At 45.9% G+C, this 25,335-nt stretch overlaps 1 protein-coding gene across 14 annotated transcripts in view; it reads right to left on the bottom strand.

Moving 5' to 3' along the window:
* The window catches only part of auts2a (activator of transcription and developmental regulator AUTS2 a), a 242,992-nt gene that overhangs the window by 125,726 nt on the left and 91,931 nt on the right, over positions 1-25,335 (bottom strand). For 13 of the 14 annotated variants that reach the window (XM_049016632.1, XM_049016631.1, XM_049016634.1 and 10 more), the window contains one exon: positions 12,694-12,795. The exons of the other annotated variant lie outside the window; for it this stretch is intronic. In XM_049016632.1, coding sequence (XP_048872589.1) covers positions 12,694-12,795 — 102 coding nt within the window. The remainder of the gene's footprint in view (positions 1-12,693; positions 12,796-25,335) is intronic. 14 annotated transcript variants of the gene reach the window in all.

Raw genomic sequence — 25,335 nt, 5'->3', positions numbered from 1 at the left:
AATCATGCATCAATTACTTTACATACTGAGGGCTCTAATTTCACACTTTAAAAGCACTAAAAATACGCCACCCATCCCTTTCACAGTCCGGTGGGGTGGGGGTCCCACAGAGCATTGCATGCTAATAAAAGAGGCAGAGAGATTCCTGATGTGGAATGTTAAAGGCGGTGTTGGTGTGAGTAATTGGTATGGTAAGACCCAATAGGCGTCTTCAAATGGACTCTCATAACAACGTTTATCACATGGCCCACACGTGCGGCTCGCCAGTGCCAATCAAACAGACGGCGTGGCTACATTTCAAGGCTTCCGGTTACATGGCGCTCCTCCCCAGAACTGTGACCCTGGTATCCAAGGGTGACTGGGGGTTGGGTGGAGGGTGGGGGCAGACAGGGCTTGTTCGGGGCCTGTGTTTCTAACAGCCCGCTATGCTGACAGGAGGGGGTCAAGAGAAAAAAAAAACCCACGTTCCCATTTTCTGTGTGAAAAAGCCACATCAGGGCTGCTGGAGCCCGCCTGATTTCCCCAGTCCAATTATGTGTCGGTGCACAATCCTTCCAGAAGAGAGCGCCGCCGAGGGACGCCGCCCGCCTAAGCACACCGTGCTTAATGGAGTCCCTGTAGCTGTCTCCGTTTCATTGCTCCTAACTAATGGGCTGTGATATTTTTCCAAACAGACTGCAGCTCTGCCCCCTAAAACCTAATCTTGTCAGCAACCAGGAAGAGCCCCCCCCCTCCACTCCACACACTGGGAACTGTCAGGCTTGCTCCAAGCCCCCCCTTGCTGTCCCCATCCTCATTAGCTCTTTCTGGATGGATGATGATCGCCGTGCCGCACGATGCCAGCCCCGAGCCAGGCCCTTTCCCAGATCCCTCTCGGCGGGAAAGGGGGACCGCCCTGCTTTTGGGGAGGGGGTGGGGGGGAAAACACAAGGAGGGGCACTGCGCTGAAGGACACATCCCCCCGCCACCGCCTGCACGCTCCCAGCGCCAGCCTTCATCCGAAACAGTGAGCTGCCAAAGACTGAGCCAAAACGACAGATCCAGCTGTACGGCGCCCCCTGTGGAGGAATCGGGTGTCCTGGCAGCAGACAGATGGCGAGCGGCCGGTGGTATTGTCTAGTCGGCGGTAGTGAACGGGAGGGGAAGGAAGCAGCGGCTCCCGGAGTGGGATTGGGCTGAGATGCAGCAGGGATGCAGCAGGGATTCAGGGATCTGACAGCACCGACTCGGTGTTCACATAAAATGGAGCGAAAAAAATGAACTTGAAGATAAACTGAAAAAGGATGAAACGGCATGCAAAGCCCCCACTACAGGAATCTAATTAAGCAACGGGAAAGGAAATAAAATGGAAGGATGTCACGGAAGTGTAGTTATATATGAAAAGGACCTCAATTTAATCAGGGCGCTACTTATCAGGAAAAAAAAAAAAAACAGAACTACAAATCAGACATTTTCATGCATAAAAAGCTAATTTCCTCCTGTTTGAGGGCCACATTTACAGGTAAATTATTTCCTTAATTAAACCTAGGAACGTCAAACATTTGTATTTCCCTAAATCGACAAGAACATTAACATTAAACTAAATTAAGTACCCAGGGTTGTTTTCAAACCCATTTCACAATGCTTAAGAGTGGCTGGGGTGGTGGATATTATAGTAATTACAGTCTGTTGTTACTTTAGTGCTGTTTAAGCCTTTTAAAGTGGTGGTATAAATTTATTGCACACAAAAGGCAAAACTACAATTACCCCGAGTTCCCACAACCTTTCTGCAATTCTGCAGACGGCCCACAGAGCCGAATGTGCTCCACCTGGGCCGAACAATGAAAGGCACCATGAACCCTGATGTTAAAAGCAGCTCATGCAGGGTTCTGGTACTAGTGAAACACCACTTCTAGTACCTCAGGAGCAAGACCCAAAAACTGTTATCGCACCTTTGCTAGCCGGCTGTCTGCAACATATCCCTGGCCTGGACATGAGATGATGACTGAATGTTGCTCAGAGTTACATGTCCTCCTAGTCTTGGCTAACTGCACTATTCCTGGCGTGCTTTCCCACCCCAGTCACAACAATAGGCCAAGAACGAATTAATCTGCCCAGCAAACCTCTTCAGAGGACACCTGTCAATGAGTGAATGGGTCACACCATACCTCAGAGGTCTGTTAACACCTAATTGGTCTAAAGAGCCCCAGACAAACATAATCAAATCTCCTAGCTTGTCATTTGGGAACCAATGACGTTCCTCTCCAATGGTAAGCATCCCCAGCTTTAGTTTCACTGCGTGCGGTGTTTTGACAGAAGAACGAGGGCATGGAGTACTCTTCATTCCTACATAACACAGTAATCCATCCTTTCAAAGATTATCTCGTAAATCTTTCCCCATGAGCAGGTACCTTGGGAGAACCTCGAGTAATTACGGGAGCAGGCTTTTTCTGGGGGGGCTGGGGAGGGTTTAATAATGTTTAGAAGGTGACTGGGAACCAAAATCAGTGTGATTTCAAATATGCGCCCAAGTTAAGTAGACATGATGAATGTAGAGCGACTTGACTGATTAATGCAAAGTGATTCCCGGCAAAGGTATGGCCCAATTTCACCCGGTTGACGAGCAACCACCATTGCTCCATTAGATTCATCTCTGTTCCTCTTATTTATGAGTCATATGGAGAGTGATGGGATTTGACTCCGTGAATCGGGGGACGCACATTTCATCGAGACCAAATGAATCTTCTGAAGATGTGTTAATCCTCTTACAGAACACACCGACTCAATATCTGGGTGGATATCAGCGATAATCAAACGCAGGATACAGGGAGTGATAAGACAAGGATGTGTAAACAGATAACACAGCAATAGCACAGCTTTCAGGCAACCAGGCAAATCCCTCAGCTGAGAGCATTCAGTTGATTTGTTGTTCTTAAGCTTACGAACAAAAAACAGTGTATTATCAAGACAAGAGGAAGTTTGTAGGGGGGAAAATATTACAAAATGGCCAATACTTGATTATTTATGAGACTTCAATGTTTTTATTCACTCTCTTGATCTGGACACATCACAAGACATATCTGCTGAATGCAGCACAACAAAGCAAAAACAGCCTTCCAGGAGCAGCTGCCTGGGCTTAGCAGTGAAAACATAGCAAAAGTGCAGTTAGCATAGTGAGAATGCTGTTAGGGTAGTGAGAACAAAGATAGCGTAGCAAGAACGAGGTTAGCATACTGAGAGACCAGTTAGTGTAGCGGAAATTCCATTAGCGTAACAAGAGCACAGTTAGCATAGCAAGAACTCATGGTGGTGAATGAAGGACTCATGGTGGTGAGTGCACAGCTAGCATAGCAAGTGCACAGTTAGCACAGTGAGAATGCAGTCAGCGTAGCGATCTGGTTTATAGTGGAAGCGGTAGGTTCCCAGGCATGGGGTGTGGAAGTGCCTAACTCTACCCTGAAATAAGTGAGCAATCCGAGGAAGACGAACCGTACAAACATGAGTGCCTAAGCACTACATCCTTGTGTTCCATCTTGGAAGAGGGACTGAGCAAAGTGCCACCTGTGAGCAGGCACAGAACCGCGGGTCATCGGTCAAGCAGCAAATAGCTGGGAAGAACCTCTGCCAGCTTTCTGCCACCTTAAGGTGAAATTTTTCATAAAAGAACATACACAATTCATAATATATCCAAAACTGGAATCTGAAAAATGAATCATGTGGGTACCGGATTAAACTTGGGCAGGTACTGCAACGACACAGGAAGGGCTGAGTGCTGTTAAGGCCGTAGTTTGCAGCCGTCGCATGGATTCCTGCGGCTTCACATATAGATTGCCAACGGATAAGGCGGCCTTAAAACCACATCCCTACTGACAAAAAAAATCATTTCTCATAACTGCCTCTGTTTACCGGTATGCGGAATGTTTCCCGTGGGGGAAGAGTGAATGAAAATGTTATTTCACTACTCATGAACTCATACCTTCTCCAGCTTCTTTGCCAGCAATTTCACTGCACGTCCAAATTTGACTTAAGCCAGTGACTTGGGGGAAATAATGTCACAAGAATAATCTTGCAACGCTCTAATTCTGAACCTTGTTTTTTCGACTGCTGTGCTGTGGTTTAGGCAAATCATAACGCTTTCTGAAATGTAAGCAGTGTGACATCTAAGCCTAATAAAATAATCCTGTCAGAAGCGCCGACTTTAAGTATAAAGTGCACGTCACTTTTGCAAAGCATAAAAAAACGAAGGACAAGAGCCTGTACTGGGATGTGTCCATAGGCTGACACCCACAGGAATGCTCAGTGACCAGTGCTCAGTAATTCAGCTGAATAACCTGACTTGAAATATGTTGACATCCTTGGTCGATGTAATCAAACGTTAATTAATTTTCTAAGCACAACCAAAGCTTGTATACATCACGCACGCACGCACACACACACACACACACACACACACACAAAACTGAGGCCATGAAAGGAAAGGTTACAGTGTCGATAAAACCAAGTAAGGGCTAATTAAACAGGACACACACACACACACACACACACACACACACACACACACACACACACACACACACACACACACACACACACACACACACACACGTCTTGCAGAGTCTCATCCCTCAACAGGCCAGGCAGAATTTGGGCAAAGCTCCATTTGACTTTATAAACGCACTGATTATGCAGAGACTGCACATTTGGCAGCCACTCTTGTCTATAAATCTCCGGGGCACTCAGGGAGGATTCGTCGGCAGGCTGTGGCCTACACATTCACACAGACACGCAGAGTTTATTAAACGCGTGTTCAGCACAGCTTGGGACGCTCCAGTCCCCGACCCCAGTGCGATGATATACAGTCAATCGATTTCTTATTTTACCCTGACAATAAACAAACAAAAAGGGTTAGATTAAGCTATAATTATTCTGGAGAATCGAGATGTCTTGAAACGAGTATGATATAATATCTAACCTTTATATACTGGAATCTTTAGATATAAACAAACTGCCTTCTTGAAAGGCTCATATTAAATGTACTGAAAAAGGACATACTTCATGACCTTTCAGAAATAATAAGGTTTGGCTATTTTCATCAGAGAGGAGGCTGGTAAGAAGAACAGCATTTATTACTTGAATGCAACAGAACTGCAAAATTACTAAACACGGAGAAATGAATGTTTCACAGCATCAGGGCGTTACATAGCTACACTGATGTGACTCTGTCACATGATGGCAGTGAAGGAAATGGCAGAAGACCCTGCTTATAAACCATTATGGACAAAAGAATTGGGACACATAGCCATTACACCTACAGGAACTTTTATCCCATTCGAAATCCATTGGCATCATTATGGAGCTGGTCCCTCCTTTGCAGCTACAACAGCTGCCTCTCTTCTGGGAAGTCTTTCCACTAGTTTATGGAGTGTGTCTGTGGGAATTTTGAGCCATTCATTCAGAAGAGCATTTGTGAGGTCAGGCACTGAGGCTGGATGTGAAGGCCTGGCTTGCAATCTCTGTTCTAGTTCATCTCAGAGGGGTTCGATGGGGCTGAGGTCAGGGTTCTATGTGGGTCAGTCAGGTTTTTCCACACCATACTCATGCAACCATGTCTTTATGGACCTTGCTCTGTGCACTGGGGCACAGTCATGCTGGAAAAGAAAATGGTCTTCCCCAAACTATTCCCACAATATTGTAAGCATAGAATTGTCCAAAATGTCTTAGTATGTCGAGGCATTAAGAGTTCCCTTTAATGGAACTAAGGGGCCTAGCCCAACCCCTAAAAAAACAACCTATACCATTATCCCTCCTCCACCAAACTTTACAGTTAGCACAATGCAGTCAGACAGGCAACGTTCTCCTGGCCTACGCCAAACCCAGATTCATCTATCAGAAGAGCGGTATATCACTCCACAGAGCACGTTTCCACTGCATGCTTCACACCACTCCATCCGATGCTTGGCATTGTGCTTGGTGATGTGAGGCTTGTGTGCAGCTGCTCGGCCATGGAAGCCCGTTGCATGAAGCTCCCGGCACACAGTTTTTGTGCTGGAGCTAATGGAAGTTTGAAACTCTGCATTTATTCAGTCAACAGAATGTTGGCGACTTTTACACACTATGTGCCGCAGCACTGGCCGACCCGGCTCTGTTTCTTTACGTGATGGTCTGCCACTTTGTGACTGAGATTCTGTTGAAATTTCATAAACGGACTTATCGCAAAGGTGGCATCCTATGACAGTAACATGCTTGAATTCACTGAGCTCTTCAGAGTGACCCGTTCTTTCACAAATGTCTGAAAACCTGACTGCATGGCTACGTGCTTGATTTTATACACCTGTGGCAATGGGTCTAAATGAAATACCTGAATTCAGTGATTGAGAGGTGTATATCCCAATACTTTTGTCCATAGAATGTATCAGAGGAAAGATCTTCAAATCCAAACAAAAAAACTAGCACAGGCCAGCCATTCATATGAAGTACTGTCTGGTCACTGACATTGGTGGCTTTCCAATGGCTTTTGTGTCAGGTGACTGATTTAACTGTTTGGAGGTAATCTGTTTTTGATTTCTATGTCCAATGTCAAGCCCTCCTGCGCTTCATCGATTTCAGATGAGTGAGAACACAATATTCTGGAGGCTCCTCATGTCTAAGAAAAATATTTAACCTCTACTTAGAGACCAAGGACCTCCATCTCAAGGAGCAAACACATGAGCGTGTACCTAAGCTCCGCTGTGAGTTATGTAAAAAAAGCCAAGGACCCAGTAACTCCAGATGACAGAAAGGCCTACCAGGGGCTGCTGCCTGTAGGGTGATGGTCCACAGCAGCACACTACATCATCGGACGGCTTAGTGCCGACCACGTGGCACCCAGTACCCTGATGATGATGTGGCTAGGGAAGGGGAGTTTAAACCACAAGGGATCAGTAGTGTGGGGGTGGCTCTCAAACCCCATGGCTACACCATGATTGCTTGTGAGAGTTCCATAATAATCCTAGGAGTTGAATAAGGGAGACCGTACTGCTTCAAGAGAAACAAAGGTGTAAGGGTGTTCAGGGAGGAGGAGCATACTGCATGTCGCCTGTGATTGTGTTTATGGGAAAGAATGCTGGTGAGCCAAGCTGTGGTTTCCCTGTGACGACGAGCAAGCCCACCGCTCTGAAAGAGCTGGCGTGTGTGTGTGTGTGTGTGTGTGTGTGTATGTATGTGCCCACCCGCCAGCGCCAACATGCATGCGTTGGGAAATAGGGCTTGACACCTCCTACCGGGCAATACAGACTGCCAACACAACGAGCCCCCCCAACCCCCGCTCCCAGCTACTTCTCACTTGCTGTCTAATCACTATGGCAACCACAGCTCTCCTTCACTCCGGCATCCAATCAGAGCGAGACCTTTGTCAAGATTCCTTTGGGTTCTGCTAATTCAACTTACCCACCGGAACGACATCGGAGCCTGAGAGCGACGGAACAAAGGAGAATTTGCGGTGAAATCTTGCTGTGACACCCACGGTGGAGGAAAAGGGGACAGGACTCACTTTACAAGTAGCGTGTCACCGGGAACCGTGACACAAACAACAAGGCGGGACGGTCACCCTCGCCTTTACATGGCTACATTCTTATTTTAATGCGCATCAAGCATTTTGTATATATTACGCTTATGATCAGGTCAGCTACTAGCAGCAAACCGAGAGCTAACAGCAAACATCCATAACAATATTTTCAACCTTGACCAAATTTACTGAAGTAGCATCACCCATAATTATAGGCCTAATGTGAAAACAATCCTTCAGTACGTATGGGTGAGGCAGGAGGGAGGTGAGCGAATCGGTCAGGATGATTTGGAGGCCACGTCCCGCCCCCGTCTGCCATATTCCATTTGTCACCATCAGCCTCGTCCAGCCGCACATTAACAATGTCCTGCAGCTATGCGGTGTTCCCCTCCGAAGGACGATGGCCTGTCTGCCGATGACAAGATGACAGAGCTACACGGTAATTTAGCCGGACCAGCCCGTCATGGGTCGTCATGATCTATTCTTTGTGGCGCCGCCCCGCTGGCAGAGACGGCCTCGTGTCCACTTTAGGGGGACGGCAGAGGTGTGTGTCTGCCAAAAAAAGGATAGGAGTGACAGGGCCAGAGGAGGCGTCGCTCGGACGCTGCTCAGTAAGTACAGGGATCAGTGGCCCTGATTAAAATAGAGAGGGCAAAAGCCGGCCCCTACTCCCCTTCATGAGAAGACCGTCCTCTGGCCAGAACGCCGAGGGCCTACCTATACCCTATTCACAACGACACTGGCCCGGCACGGGAAAGGAGCCCCATCTCCTATGGAACGGCCAGAATTCTTCGATATCCATCATGCCACAAGAAACTTTCCTTGCAGAGTTCGACACTTGACACTTTTCTGTTAGCTCTAACGAGGCCGGCCCTCTCCCCCGACCACTCTCATTAACAAGGTGTTTTCACACGGCAGAAGTGGTAGATGTGTTTTTTTGTTCATCGCACCATTCTCTGTAAACTCTGATGTGTGAAAATCTCAGGAGAGGTGGCTGCCCGATGCCATCACGCCTGGCATTGTCAATCACACCGTTTTCAGAAGGCTTTCATCGAGTATCTTAGCCATTGTAATGCTTAGTCAAGCAGTCAGTGCACCTTACTGACCCCATATCTATGCTGCATGTATGTACAGTATTCAGCTGCAGCCGCATGGCTGGCTGTTTGGAGGATCCAGGCTGTTTGTGCACCCAATAAAGTGACCCCTGAGTATAAATCAGCAGGATACAATAAAAAAAAAAAAATAAAAATAAAAAAAAAACTGCTCAAACTCAGTCGCTTGAGATGCATCAATTGCAGCAGCTACAGCACACAATTCCCTGGGCAACCACATTTTTGCCAGATTCTCGGTGCCAAATTAGGTATAACCAAGCTGAGACTAATCATTGTATAAAAGCCACAGGTCACCCGAAAGCGATGAGGTGCTGTTAAGAAGAGCTTTTAAAGGCATTGGGTTCGTGATGCTAGTCAAAGGACAGAGTACTTTTTAGACTGGAAATAATTACAGACCTCTGTGACACTGACACCCTGTTTTTTTTTTTGCACCAACTGAGAATTCTAATGAGAAAAGAATATTTTCAAATTATACTACAAGCAGCTCAGATAACTGATATTAGCAATTATATTTTGCACAGCAGGGCTAATGTGTTATGAGCTAATGCACATCTGAAACTGTAGGGGACCCCGGGCCTCATTAATACCGGTGTTCATCCGGGAGACGTGGGGTGGGTGCTGACCACAGCCGACTCCTCTCTTCATTAACCGCATGCAAGACATAAGAATAAAAAACCTGAAATTCGTAAAAAATAACGAGATGGTTGGTCGTTCACAGGAATTATTCTAGAAAATAATATAGTACCGAAATATATTTTGATGGTTTCAGAAAATCAAATTAGGAAAAAACTATTTATTCCCACAAAAATATGGTTTGCAAAAACACGCTGAAAAGTCTTAAAATTTTAAAAACAAAAAAAAATGCATTTCCACATCTAAAGAGACCCTGAAGTACAGGGCTGTGCAATAACCCAAACCCACAAATCACTGGGTCCAGCATGGCAGCTGGCCACATGTCGACTGAAGGTGCGGGGCATGTCCTGAAGGCCTCCTCCTTTCGCATCCACATGATTTATTTTCTGTGGCACCATAAACTTGTCCCTTCCCACTCTAATCCTAACCACACCCACTGAGGACATGGCCCCACCCACCATAAGTCCAACCCCACCCATTTCATTTTAACAGGGACATTTGGGATGATTCACTGCACAGCCTCCCTCTCCCTAGCTTAGAACTCTGAAGAGCATGGGTAGCCCCCTCCATTTTTGCTCCTAGTACTGGGGAGGGGGGTTCACTGTCAAATACAGTTCACACATTGCTCTCACATCGGCTCGTGGCGTTGTTCTGCTAACTAGCATGGCTCAGGGAGGAGGGGGTGCCAAGAGCATGCGAGTGTCACCATTCACCCTCCCCCCCCCGCTAAATCGGAAGGGTACATGCAGCCTCAGACTCCTCGCAAATTGCTGGGCCTGGTCACAAGTGTGTGTTTTCAGCATACTCAGGGTGACCCACACCCATGGGGGCAGAGGGGGGGGCAGGTCTTGGGGGGACGACGCCGGGGAGATGATGCCAAATAAGGCACACTATTTTTATTTACTTTTCCATTTATTTTATTATCCCATGCAGGCAAATTCATTACAGTCTCTCGTCGGCGGGGGCTGACGCTGACACCAAATGCCGCGGCAGTGCTGGCGAGCCGACGTCGGGCCGGTAGAGTAACGTGCTATTTACTGGATTTTAGGCCCCTAATTGGCAATTTATTTGACAGGCAGCTGGGTAATGATGGCATCTCACCCTGCTGCAGAGACTAAATGTGAGTGATTCATCGCCGTTTTCGGAATTCGACAGCCTGCGCTGGCCAGGGCCCCCCCCAGGCACACAGCACCCAGTGATGGTGGGGAGATGAGCCATGCTGTGCTATCTTCAAACGCTTCATGGAATGAGGAACCGTGCTTTCTGAGCAAACAGCCCGCCTGCCAATTTAATTCGGGCCGTCAGAAGGCGAGCGGGACTGCGGCGGGCGGCGATAAACAAACATGACGGACGCTCTGCCGGCCTAACGAGCTGCCGGGTGGTGACAGGGAGTGGGCCACCGTGACCCATGCCCCCCCCCGCCTGGTGATCTCCCACAGCTCATGATGGGAATGGGTGGTCCGCTTCATCCCTGGAGTGTCAGAGGACAAGGGGAGGGCAGCCCTCAGCAAACACCATTAGCAGCCCGCTGGTGTCCTATAACCCAACCGGTTCAGTCCTCTCTTACGGTCCAAGTCATTCATCTGGGAGAGTGTACGGTGGTGGGGTGGGGGAGGGTTTTACACCAGCACAAGGCCATCCTTTGTGAAACGCCCCAACCCAGGGTACAGAGCCCCTCAAATCCCTGGAATTTAACTGCAGGGCGATTTAGATGCTCTGTTTTGGTCAGCCAGTCCAGTGTGCATGATGCCTGTATTTTGTTACGTCTACAAACACAAACACATCTACACAAGGTGAAGAAGAAAAAAAACAAATGTAAAGCCGGGAGAACAGGAGAGTGTTTGTGAGAGAGGCGGAGCATGGGAAGGCAGGTGTAAAGCCATTACACGAGGCCTGGCGTGGGTCTGATTGATGGCCACCTTTGCCCAGAACATGGCCGCCATTTTTCTAAGCAGCAGAGACAGCAGCCACCTTTTTGCTGCCTGAAATCTGTTAAAGGTGTCGAGCCACCCCCATCGCGTTGCGAGCCCCTTGCGAAACACCAGCTGGCATGTTACCCCGACGTGCAAAGTGGATCCTAACGGCCCCACCCACGGTAGGGGGGAGAAGAGGCATGTAAATGGAGTGAGAGGGGAGAACTGTAAAAAAAAAAAAAAAAAAAAAGCTATGCATGCTTTAACACTCGGACCACAACAATCATCTAACTGCAAATGATGTTTCACCTCCGCAGGTGACTTAGTCTTACAGAGAGGATTCAAGTGAGCAGTGACTATGTGTCTGTATGTTGCTTAGAAAAATACTTATACTGTAGAGGCACTAGCTCCCAAGCTCTGTAATTATGTGTACAGGGAAATAAGTAGCGATGTATGATCACTAAAGAGTGGCTATTTTGAGCAGAGCCAGCCCACGTTGATTGTAACTGATACACTGCAGAAATGCTCATTACCACAGCCGATCCCATAACAAGGCCAGTCCGTGGGTCCGGACAAGCGGCGGCCAAAGCCAGAGTGGCCTAAGGAAACCTTCCGCGTCTTCGCCTCCCGGCCACTATTGGTGCTGTGGAGGGCGCCATGAGAGAGGGAGAGGCTGCGACAGGTGGCCATCACTCCGATTCCCGCCGTCACCATCAAATGGCTTATTCTGTTTCACACCTGGCGGAGCGTCCCGTAGCCGTATGCGGAGGCGCTCTGCTCTGCCCGCTCTGCTGTGATCCCCGGGAGCCGTCTCACCTCCCAGCTGACACCATTAATTAAGGCAGATATCTGCTAGCTGCTCTCCATAGCGAGCTCGGCACACGTACAGGAAAGCAGCCGCCCCAGCGCTACCGCCGCCGGGAGGCTCACACCGTCCTGTTGATAATGGTCAGCCTCCCTCAGCAGCACCCCACCTCACTCTGACAAGCGAGAGCATGCATGCTGTATATGTGGTCCTCGGCCAGCTCTGTGCCATGAGGACATGGTGAGGTCACACCAAGTTCCACATGACATTATAGGCAACGTGATTATAAGCCACAACAAAATACAATCCTATCAGGATCAGCCTTCATTAGTGAGGCACATAGATGCTTTTTACATAAATCAATGCCGGTATTTCACTGAAGTTATCGTCACTTCCCTTTTAATATGAAGAAAACGTGAAGAGAAAGTAAATGATCGATAAGAATGCATATGAGGACACGGGAATCAGGTGTGAGAGATTTTTTTCAGGAGCTCGTGATCTCCAAATAAGTGTTAACTGTTAATGGAATCTGAGATGCCGTCCTTCTGAAGTGTTCAAGCATTTCTGTAAATGTTAATGCAGGTAAGCACAAGACCATACAGTTAAGGGGACTAATCTCTAATGACTACCTTAAGAAATCAGCGGACAGTGTTATAGGGGATGCCACCGCAAGCATGACAGGGAAACGGGGGGTGGGGGGTCACTTACATCACTAAGTCTATCCTGGGAACTGCTCCGGACGGAAGGCTTGGACTCGCCACTGGCGCTCTCGCTCTCGCTGTCCCTGAAGTTGTTCTGCCCCGACTTCAGCTGCAAAGTGGAAAGATGATGGAGGGTTACTGCATGGGACTGGGGAGTGTCGGCACCATAACCGCGTCATGTGACCATGCAAGAAACACAATGCTAAAATACACCAATGAAACGCCCGGTATTGTGTACCCTGATAATCTATCCATCTTCCAGTGCAGGGTCGCAGTAAGCCTTAAGTTTTATTCCAGAAAACACAAGACAGGACACAAGACAGGGGGCACCTTCCTCTCCACATCTGCCCCCTCACCCCAGTGACTTCAGCCAGTTAGACTCCCTCTCCTGAGACATCACATCACTGTACATGTGGCACACACAGCCTGAAATGGCTCCCTCTCCAAGACGACAGCAAAACAGGCCTTTTCTACTTTACTTATGCATGTGTAATTGTATTGCATAATTAAGGACTCGCTCAGAGACATGGGGGGTGCCCCCCAGTGACGAAGATTATGTGGACCACCTCGTGTAACAGGGACCTGTCGCAAAACGAGCATCGGGACAGCAGATAGCCAGATGTTTGCCCTTCTGGATGTTTGCGTCCAGTCGGACTTTATGTTAGTGGACTCACTCATGGTCAAAGTTCGTGACCTCGAGGAACTACTGACTCTCATTCGGCACAACAAGAAGTTATAGGAGAGAGTTAATACGCCTTTTAGGGAGATGGTGTGTACGTCACAAGCGGGGAGGGGGGAGAATGAAGGCCAGAGAGGTCGAGAGAGCTGGGTGAACGTAGGTCATAAACATAGAAAAGGGCGTAGACAGTTTACAGAAGCGGCATCACCTGAACACCTATGACTGTGTCTAACAGGTGTGCTTTCAGGTGCTTCCAGCTTTAGAGCCGGTAGAGACTGCGGAGGCCCACGAAGAGGGACGTTGTGGTAGTAGGGGATTCAATTATTAGAGGTGTAGATACAGTAGCTATGTGTGCACCCATGATAGAGGGCCCCGTACAGTGTATTGCCAGGATAAATTTATAGAAGTCACGGACAAGCTTAGAAGCAGAACGTCCATGGTGGTATTCTCTGGAATACTTCCTGCGCCATGTGCAAGCCAGGCTAAGTTAGTTAAGATAATGAAATTAAATGCGTGGCTAAAAGGGTGGTGTAGGAAAGAGGTGTTTAGGTTTATGGGGCACTGGAAGACCTTCTGGAACAGGTGGATTAAGATGGGTTGCATCTGAACCAGAGGCGAACCAGTGTATTGGGGAGGCGTACGTGAAGAGTAGTTGAGGAATGTTTAAACTAGGGACTGGGGGCGGTTAGTTATGAATATAGGTGGGGGGAGACGGAAAGCCCCAATTAATATTAAAAGTGGGCACTGTAAAAGGCCTACCCTTTGCTGTCTGTACTTAAATGCTAGGAGTATTAGAAACAAAATTCATGATTTAGAGGCTTTAATTTCATCAGACACTTACGACGTATGTAATTATAGAATAACAGAAACATAGATGAGTGACAATAATGGAGAAGAATATAATATGGATGGTTACACATTGTTCTGTTGAGACCAGATAGGCAAGTAGTGTTGCCGGTGGTGTTGCAGTATACGTAAAAGAAAACTTGCAGGCAAGGGAGCTCACTGATAAAAATAAAAGTACAGAAACTGTATGGATAAAACTAGATGCTAAAAACTCAAATGGTCTAATTGTCAATGTTTGTTGCAGAGAAAATCAGAATGTTATATGACAATATCAGGATTATGAATAATAAAAATGATGTGGTGGTTATGGGTGAATTTAATTTACTTGGGATACAGTGGGACATAGTCTCTGGCTCTTCTGCAAATGAATTTGAGATGGTGGAATTAGTACAAGATTGTTTTTTTACTCAGTTTGTTAATACCCCTACCAGGGGAGAAGCCCTTCTTCAGTGTTGTATAGCAACAAAGTAATAATACTTTACTACTGTACTCAAGTATGTTTTGGGAGTATATATACTTTACTTGAGTTTTTTATTTTGTCAACTTTCACTTTTACTTCACTACATTTCCTAATTTAATTGCATACTTTTACTCCGATACATTTTCAGCAGGGAGTGTTGTTACTCCTTACAAAAATCAAATTAGATTTGGTGTTTTCTCTGCCACTCTTAGTTTAAGTGACCGCAACAAAAGCTTGCGGAAGCTGACGTCATTGTGCACAATACCTCTTGTGCCTGCCTAAAGACTTTGAAATTTTGGCTTTTAAAAGCTTCGTGTCCAATCTAAAGAAGCACATCGAGGAAGGCTAAATTAATGGTAAACACCAGTGAATTAACTTCAGTTATCACGATTAGCCTGGATAACTTGGGGTGAACTTTGTGTCTGATGTTAGGTGAACGTTTTCTTCTCTTGGTGATAGGCTGGTTAGGGCATTTGAATCACTAATATTAACTTGGACTTTTGAACAATGAACATTGAAATAGTTATTTAAGCTGTAAAACGGGGTTTTGTGACTGAGATAATGAACCCCATGCTGGTAATAGGAAAAATAGTGACTTGTGTTTTCAGCAATGGCTTTAAAATACGTTACCATTAACCTGTACTTCTTTTTTAACAATAGCCTACTCTGGTTTAGGTTTTTAAAGGCCTGTTTTTGAAGTGTGTGATGTAGAAAATAATTCTTTTCCATGCTTTAAAATGCTGAGTAAACATTTTAATATTGAAAGTTTAAACAGCGTTCTGTTGTTATTTACATTTACTTGTACTTTCATTACTCAAGTACAGTTAGTTATAGATTATTTGTAATACTTAAGTACAGTGAATACTAGATACTTTAAGACTTACTTGAGTGGAATTCTAGTTGGTGACTTTTTTGTGTATCTGTACTTATACTTAAGTGTGACTTTCAGGTACTTTATACAAGTCTGCCCTTCTTGATACTGTTCATAACTCGCTGAAATTTTATTGTAGAAACATGAAAAAAATGCTGAAGATGTATTAAAGCTCTTAAAATGTGGTTAAATCAGCAAAAAAGTAAACCATGTCACTTTTCTTTGTTTTACCTGCTTCGGGGGCGTGTAGTGCTGCCCTTACCTGAAGATTGCTATTCACATTCTAAATAGCTGTATTTATGCATATTCAAATCGTATTCGCATGGCAATTACATGAATAATGCAACAGTGAAACGCGATCCAGATACATCCCCATCAGCGCCATAAAAGGCGGGGGGGTGTGGCCAGGTGTGAATGGCTCATGTTTACCCATGAAAGTTGCTACATATACAATGAAAGGAGTCCAGAAATAGTGACATGAGTTAAGTTGGATAAAAAAATAAGAAAAACCTAATGCTGCAACTATACCATTTGATCATCTTCATGTAGCCAAGACTTCGGTGATCAGATATCTGGGATCAAAACAAACTTCCACCATTGTTTACTATGTACTTTTATAATATCTCTGCAAGTGTTCCAAACTGCATTTTGCAATGTCTATGCAATGTCAAATTATAAACTCCACATAAATCTGACATTTACAAAGTACAATAAGATTAAGATGAGTTTAATGCCAAAACAAATATATAAGAAATAATTTATTTGCCATGAATTAAGTTTATGATATTGAATGAAATGTGTGACCATGCCCAGGTCAGTGAATGTGTTTTCACTACCAATAGACCCCAGAGGGTTAAATCAGAGCTAGATAAGATTTTAACAACTCTGAGCTATTAGTTAAGTTCTCCCCAAACGGGCTTGATGAGCCGAATGGCCTCCTCACTTTGTAAATTTCTTAAAAAAAAAAAAAAAAAAGCTCAGATACCCCAAAGGCACTGGAGGGCCCAGCAGGTGCCATTTTCGAGATGAGTGAGGCCCCTAAAGTCCACAGCACAACAACTGGCTCCTGGGACCCCACAGCGTGCCCCTGCTCCATCTGGGGCCCCCAACTCTCGGCACATAAATACACTTTTCAGAGGGAAGAAGGCGTGGGCTACTAGCCAACCAGGGTGCCACCTGCAGGAGCACGCCATGACAAGGCTTGCGGCCCCCCAGTGTGGCGTCCGCTAAGGTTTCCTGCTTTGTAGGTCGCGACGGAATTGAGGGCGCGGAAATACACCCATTTACTGGCACCGGCTGTCAGTTACGGCAGGGCGGGGGGAACATGAAGGGCCCTTGAGTAAAACACATAATTAAAATGAAAGCAGCCCATTTCTGCAGCCATTAGCGGTGTGAAGGGATGCCTTTCCTGGGAGAGCTCCACGCGGGTGAGAGGCTGCCGTTTGCTCACTCTCCCTCTCTCTCTCATGGTTGCCCAAGTACCAAGTATGACAAGGCGGGTAGCCCACTTGGAGCCACAGTCGGGGGGGCAGGGGGTTCCCAGAAGAGGAACCTAAACACCCCAAAACCCCAAAGATGCTCCCTTTCAACAAGAAAAAGAAAGAGTTTTTTTTGCCTTTAATAAATGCCTACTTGTTTTTTTAAAATATTCTAAGGAAGCTGTACAGAAAACAAAAAGAAACACAACAGCAATAATTTGTTATTAGATTTACCCTTACAACTGATTATATTTAAGCGGGCAGGACCACACATAAACTAAGCAGAGATACACAGTGTGTCCTCTAGAAGGCGCTCACAGGATCTGCACCTATGACACTGACCAAGGTACCCGATATGATTCTGGCATGATGACTACCTGGGGGAACCAAGGCATGCTGCTACTCCCACGTGGCCAGCTGAAGCCTTGCCCTGCACTCTCTGACCCGAAGTGGTCCCGGTCATTCTTATGAATCCGCATCAAGCCTACCAGGGTGTCTTCATCAGATTCTTTTGCAAAGCCTATCCCACACAAGCAGGGAGTAATGAAGCCCATCTGCGTGGCTGTTGTCTCCTCCTGCACCCCCACACCCTCCCTAGCTGAAAATCATCCGTCAATGTGAATCCACACGACCGACTCATAGCAACGCTCTGGCCGGATAATAAACCCGGCCCAGTGGGAATAAGAGTTCCGGTAAAGCCAAAGGGCCAGACGGCACTGACTCTGAGGGGGTCCTTCGACTCGAGATACGAGGACAATGACTCCACCCATAGGAGACAAGGCGACTGTCGAGGTTCATCATGTCCATCAGAAAAACCCAAAATACCATAGGCAAATTACATTAACCACCTCTATTTAACTTTTATTCTGTTTCTTGATTATTTATACTTTTGTCTTGTTTGTACATTTAATTATACCTTTAATTATATAATGCTTAACTGTGCTGCACCAAATAAATTCCTTTCACTTTTTTGTACTTTGCAACTAAAAAGATTCTGATTATGCACCACAACTACAGTGTGAGGAATATAATTTTTTTAAGCTCTGTGGTGTGTAATTAACTAATGAATGAGGCAAAGAGGCAAACTGCCAGTGGTCACAATCAATTACCACCATCAAAAATTCAGCATTCATAAAACAATCTTACTCAGGTCACATTCTGATCATAAATTCGGGTGGGGTGGGGGGGGGGGAAGCAGTCAAAATAAAAAACAGCCGCTCAACATTTTAACTGGAAACCTGTCAAAGAGGGGAGGTCCCGTCACACCTGGGCGATATGTTTGGGGGGGACAGGATATGACATTGTTTTGAACTTCCTTAAGTGTGCCTTTCACACACAATGCTAAAAGAAAAATGGCTGCGAGCAAATTAGTTATTAATTAATATTTATGGGATGGACCCTAAGTGTCCAGTTACCGGGAGGGTCGACAGATGATGAATAATGCTGGATCAGTGACCATGGCGACGATGACATTGTGTTTTATTTCTGACCAAGAAGTACGCACATAAACTGATCACGCAAGGTCTCATTGTCTCTTACGGGTAATCAGTTACTCACATAAATTAAATTTCTTTCACTAACATGTTGAAGCTGCCTTTGCACACTTTTCTAATTAAGATACTTACACATGCTTGTCTTATCAGACATTTCCCATGTTTTCTGCAATAATCCATTACTCCCGTCATCTGATGTGCAATCTAAATTATGTAATACTCTTACAATACATGTGTTGCAGTGGCACACTGTTTTTTAGTGGTATTAAAACCTAAAACCGCGCATATGGTTGAGTTTTAAAGGTCCTCAGCTCTTTTGAATTATACAAGCCCACAGACAAAGAACTATCAATGGCCACAAAACAAATCATACTGTGTGTGCAGAAACCCTACAAGCATACACACAAAACAGCAAATCCGATATATGCCATAATTAAATCCCAGGTTCCTGGGTTAGGATGGACTGCTTAATATCCATTTTCCTGATAAGGTTATCCTGGGTGGAAGACAATAAACAGATGGTCTTAATATTCCACAGGCCGATTTCTCAACAATTAAAAACACAGCAGGACTTTAACATCTAATGAAACATTTTAATGGCTAGTCAGTGCATCTGCCATTCATTTCCACATAGTAAGGTCTTGTTTTCCCTCAATCTGTTCTGTGTTAGGCGAACCCCCCTCCCCCATTTCGGCATTTATTGAAGAACAGAATTAACAACTGTTTTCAATCAGCAGTCAGCATGATTCCTTGGCACCAAACACCCTAAAACCTTCACACTATTAAAGATTAATTTATGCTGGCATTTCTTTGAAGTAAGAGACAAAAAAAACTCCTACAATGGAGAAAAAACACCCCCCTATCTAAACAGCCAATGAAACCTGTGTTTTCTTAACCCAATGGCTTGATCGAGTGTGCCGCAGTCAAACTGCTACTTATCAGTTATCTGAAAGGGACCAATTGAGAAGGTGAATTGGTTTCTGATGGCGTGGCAGGGAGCCAAACGCAACACTGACTGCCTTCCAGTACATATTAAACGCAACTGTAATGTTTTCCATCCGAAGTACAAACCCAGTTTCAACCGGCTAGCATAACCTCGGAGTGGCTCCTTAATTCATAGCAGGCCTGAAAAAGTGCTGAACTGCATCTCTACATGTCTTCCATATTTCGATTTATTTACATCAGGATCCCGCGGTCAAACTAGTCCGGCAAAACCCTATACGAACAGAATGTGCTTTACATCCTCAGTACCAGTAAAACACAACAGGGTGTTTTTCTGAAGGTTTATTGTGGCCTGGCCTTTACAAGCTCTGGAAGGATCTGTTTCTAAAGGAGTCCTAGCATGGACTGGACCACCTCACACTGCTAACTGGGCATCGGAGAGCAGTGCGACGTAGGAAATCACGTCAGGAAACTGATGGTAACACGTCACCAATGAAAGAGCAGCATGGTTTTGCTTAGGCAGGGGGCGATCGGGATTCCCAACAGCCCCCACCATGATTTTAAAAACATGCGGGAGACTTCGCGGAATCACAGTTAACATATGCAGGTGATTATTCTCCAAGCCCCCGTCCCGAGGAGCTCGGCCTCAAAAAAGGGTCCCGCTTTTACAAGCCTGGCCCTTAGGGGACCAAGGCAACTGACCACAAACAACAATTAGAGCAGCTCCTTTAATCTAGAGCTGTAGCATTTTCCAAGAGCTTTATATTGGACCATCTCCTGAAAGGGGAGTTGGGAGAGGGCACAGACAATTTGGCGCTAGCCTCGGGGAATTGCACCGATTGGCCCCTGGCTCCCCGCAGTTACACACGAGAGCAGCTGTGCGGCTCAGCGGTAATAAACTTTACGCAATTTAACAGCTTTTATCGTTCTGCTGTGATGTTTCCGACGAGCTAACCTGCCCTCTCCGGATAACAGGAATCCCACAAGGCCAGCAATGAAAGCAGATCTCATTTACCTAAAAGCTCTTATAAATTTTTAATTTGCTTTAACAAGTAAATTAACAAGTCCCTCATTCAGGGAAGTTTTATGGCGGCTTGCCACTGTGGGAGGACCATGAAAGTTTTATAGATAATCCACTCCTAGCAGGGCTGCTTATAATAAATTGTCTGTTTCCTGCCTCGCAGTGCGATCCCTGGGTTCCCAGCGGTGGCGCTCTGAATAGCTTCCTCACACCACCTTCAGAGCTCTATATATAAAGCATGTTAAATGTCTGGGCTGGTTCCCCCAGCATCGCTAACCTATAAATCCAGAGAGACCTCATGGTGTTCACGTCCGCAAGGGTGTCAGATCTTGATGCTTCAAAGAGAAGAATCTCCACATAGAATCCATGTGATGACTAGTACTAACAAGACTAAATGTACTAATAACTATAATAAATAATTGTAGAGGACATAAAAACCGTGACTACAAGCATCACAATCTAGGTTGTCCAGGGGTTTAATGCCCATGACTCCATCTCCAGTCAGCCCTTCGTGATACATCCGATTTTATTAATATTAATTAATAAAAGAAGACTACATGTTCCTTCAGCCCTACCCCAAAGCCAGGCCAGCACAAATCCTGTGTTTGATTATCTCTCGGAAATCAGATAAAAACGTTATGAAAAATGTCACATCCTATCAAACATGACTCCTTTCCGATGTTGATGTCGGACAGAATTTTGCTGTCCAAAATTCCTCTGTGATGTCATTTCAACATGGCGGCTTACACTGTTAACAGTAATTCTATTTCATAAATATTTTAAAAATGTTTATGTTGTTAAATGTATTAATAGTTATAAATGTAATTGCACAAGGTCAATTTAAAGAATACCATATCATGACCGTAAATAGCATCCTAGCATGCAATATCAGATTTTTAGCAGACTTGTCAGTGTCTTTTGTTTGTTTGTAGTTTGTTTGCCTCTCGAAAAAAGAATATTGCTATGGATCTACTAAAATATTAAAAGGCTTTTAATGTGGTTTGACTAGTTTGTGTTTCTTGTTTGTTTGTCTCACATAAAAAAGAATCTCTCGCTCCAAATCTGCTATAAAATAGAGCGACATCACACAGCAGCGTGTTTGTGGAGGCAGCCATGTTTGTTTCGAGATGTGTAGCTCAAACGGGAGATTGGTCGGACGTGATGTCAGTCACCTCGGAGAGAGAGCTAATGGAACGCACCAATAGGCCTCTGTGATCAGACAGCAAGAATCAGAAATAGTCTTGGGGGGGGGAGGGTAAGGGCAGACCAAGAGTGGTCATAACCGTACTTAGGTTGCCAGGGCTTGCTGTCATCTTTTGGACAGTGCCGGCCATCCCGTCACCCTGACTGCCCGACCTGTTGATGACCTTCTTCTAGCCCCGAGGCTGGAGCTGACTGAGCATCAGAGACACGGGCTCCACACTGTCCCAGATGCAAAGTAGGAGGCTGTCACTGCGGATCAGGGCTGGGGGAGTCGGCAGAGGAGCACCGGGGGCTGCGGACAGGCATATCAAGCAGGAAGAGTACAGGCACATACTGACACATGCTCGCAGTCGGCAGCAGTCCTGGAGCGTCATTCACTGAGTTGCCACCGGCCCAGACCTATAGCCCTACGGCACTACGTCAAACGATAACCTCTGCAGACTTGTCCTTGGCAAATTTTTTTAGCCCATTGCAGGAACAATCCCAACATGCAGTAGGATATGACTGCGGGCCCACTGCTGCATGCTACTGCAATTTCAATTATGCATGTGTATAGAATCATAATAGTACCCCCCAACTTCATGCCATCTTCACGGCGCTCTGCCCAACCCAGGCGCTGTGGCCCAGAAGGCCGGACGAGGCATTAAAAAACTCGCCCAGGCCCGGCAATTCACCGCACGACTATCCATCAAAGAAATTTGTGAGCAATTAATTACATGATTCCCATGTTCCCACCGCAGAGGCGATATTCCAATACCAGCGTGCTCCTGCTCGCCCCTGAGCCGAAGTCTGTGAGCCAAGTCACATGTCGGGATCGGGCGGTGTAGGGAGGCGAGGGCTGGGCCAGCCTCGATAAAGCCCCCCGCTCCTCTCTGCTTGCTAAGGCTATCATTTCTCTGCTTTATTGCCATTCATTTTCCTCCAGGAATACACTGCCAGGATGCTGGCAGGACTTCCAGTATATGGAGGCAATGAAATTTAGCGCAGACACTTAACACCAGGTCAAGCCTCGTGCATGGCTCATGTGAGGGGCTGTAATATGATAAACAAATGCTTCCACTTGGAGGGATTTTTTTAATGCTGTGGGACCCGGGGGCGGCTGTGTGGCTCTCAGAGGGACGGGGTTGTGTTTTATTTTTCACTTCAATGCTCGAGCCTGGTGAATACAGGGACGTGACAGGCACCCGCATCTTTTCACGGGGGGGTGTCTAAACAGGTCAGCACTTGGCCATCCTGTCCCCGGAGCACAGATCATCATGCCGCCAGTGTACTGCCACAGACAGAGCCCAGGGAGGCAGACGGTGGCATGAGCGCCTCTCAGTGGACGGAATGGGAAGCACACATGATTTGCACTAGCTCTCAGTCACAAAACAACCGCTGATGGGAAATTAACTGCACTGTGGGATTGGATGACCTGGTTGTGACAGCCCCCTTTGGGGGGAATGGGGGCATATTAGACAAGGGCATTGAAGATCATCATCACAGAAAATTTAACACGGTCAAGCAGGCTACCAAAAAAACATATACAGACTCATGTTTTTCAAGATCATAAGCATACATAGCTATACGAAACACAACGGCAACAGTACACAGACACCACACCGCGGCACAGGTAATAGCAATCAGTTACTTTGTTATGTCCCGCTAACTTTAACCCACACCGCAGAACAGGTAATAGTCATTGGTTAATTGCCACTCACCACAATCTACACCACAGTACCAGTACTAGTAATCGTTTAGAGGTAGGGCTGTACAAAATCACACTGTGATTATGTGGTGCATGTGCAATAATCACCAGGGATTTAGACGATGGGCGTAAACATTTTTCCGGATGCCGGCTTACTATACGGACATTTATTTATGCCCGTAATTTGGTAAGCAGATTAGTAGTACACTAAAATATTAAAGAGAGGCGTATGATGACACCTAAGAGTTAGTCATCTGTACAAATGCAAAGTATCCTTATGTTTAATAAAAGTACTGTCACACCACCGACGTCTTCTTACCTTGTTTATCCACAATATCTCCTCTTTCAAATGATGTAATGGCTGCTGAGCTCTCCCTTTCTTCGCCGCCACTTCAGTGCTTATTGCTTCCATGACATACCAAAACCAGGTATTGTGTGGCATGTTCTGCTAACGGAATTTAATAAACATAAGGATATCTCAGACTAATACATATTACTAACTTTTGGGCAACACAATACTCCTTTGTTAAAATTTTAGGCGTACTACTAATCTGCTTACCAAATTGTGAGCGTACGTAAACGTCTATATAGTACCGAAAAGTCAATGTCCAGACAAATGTTTACGCCTGTCATCTAAAGCCCCGGTGATTACTGCGCATGTGCCACATAATGATGATTATATCGCTATGTGATATCGTGCAGCCCCAGTTAGCAGCTATATCCTGTTAATCCTAACCCACACCCTACTACAGGTACTAGCTATCAGTTAGCGGTTCTCTCTCTTTTCGGGGCCCCAACCCTTGGTTAAGATGCCAGAAGTCCTCTCAGTGATATCCCTTGGGGTAATATGCTCCCTCCCCCTGCAGGTGGAGCTGACCCTGCAAAGTGACACCCTCCATGCTCTAATGCAATGTTTTGGCTGACCTGCTGTAAGCTAATAAGCATATATTTCACCCAGCTAGCGGCCGGCTGCCGGGCCGCGGGGATTAACAGGGCCAGGCACAGGATATACTCTTCCCCTCTTGGATGCCGGTTTGCCCGGCTAACGTCTCACTGTGGCTAATCCCACATGTAACCTTCATAATTGAAACCGGCAAGCACAAAAGCGTTTCCTACAATTAGCATGCCGCCAAACGAGTGGAATCAGAGATGCCGGTGCGTGCCCGCGTGGCGACCCCGCGCCTTTCACAGCCGCATTAGCTGGCGCGTTGCTCCTGCACGCCTGACTGTCCCTATTGTGCGACCGACGCAGAGCCAGCCTGAAAGAGGCCATTATTCAATAAACAGTGAGGAGCCCTGTAAACTCGCTCAGGTAGAATCGGAGGTGAAAGGGCTTCAATCCTAGTGTTCAGCTCTCCTTACAGAACAGACAGCCTGACATCTAAGCCTCTACAAGCTCACACTGAGAATTAAAATCCAGGGTACATGAAAGGCTCATGGGGAATTTAAATCAGCCTAAGTGCCCTCTGTCCAATTCAAACGGAAGAACCGTAAAATTACATTTCGCATTTTTATTTATTTAGCAGATGCTTTTATTTTAAAAAGTGATGCTTATTTTGAAAGAAGTCCCTGGAACAACTGGGAGTAAGGGCTTTATTCTACGGCCTAATGGTCAATTCCGCTGGACAACCAAAGGACTCAAACCAGTGACCTTCTGATCACAGGCACACTGTCAGTAAAAGCGAAGAGAAATATACTACCATCTGTGTTATATCGTCACCTCAGCACAAATAAAAAACAGTTTCATCAAATGGCTGTTATCAGAGCAATTGTTGGATGATTAAATGGTTATGAAGTATTTACATTTACATTTATTTAGCAGATGGTCTAGCGCAAAGTGACACACAAGTGAGACAAATAACTCATCTAGGCTGAGGTTCCAACGAATGGCCAGGTACAGGTGTACGCAGTACTGCAGCAAGAGCTGGACTCAACAACCTATTAAGACAATTATTCAAATCAGCAGAAA

The sequence above is a fragment of the Brienomyrus brachyistius genome, chromosome 6, assembly GCF_023856365.1.
Source record: "Brienomyrus brachyistius isolate T26 chromosome 6, BBRACH_0.4, whole genome shotgun sequence".
In the NCBI taxonomy this organism is placed as follows: Eukaryota; Metazoa; Chordata; class Actinopteri; order Osteoglossiformes; family Mormyridae; genus Brienomyrus; species Brienomyrus brachyistius.
The sequence above is the reverse complement of the archived record's forward strand: the minus strand, read 5'-3'. Positions and strand labels throughout refer to the sequence as shown.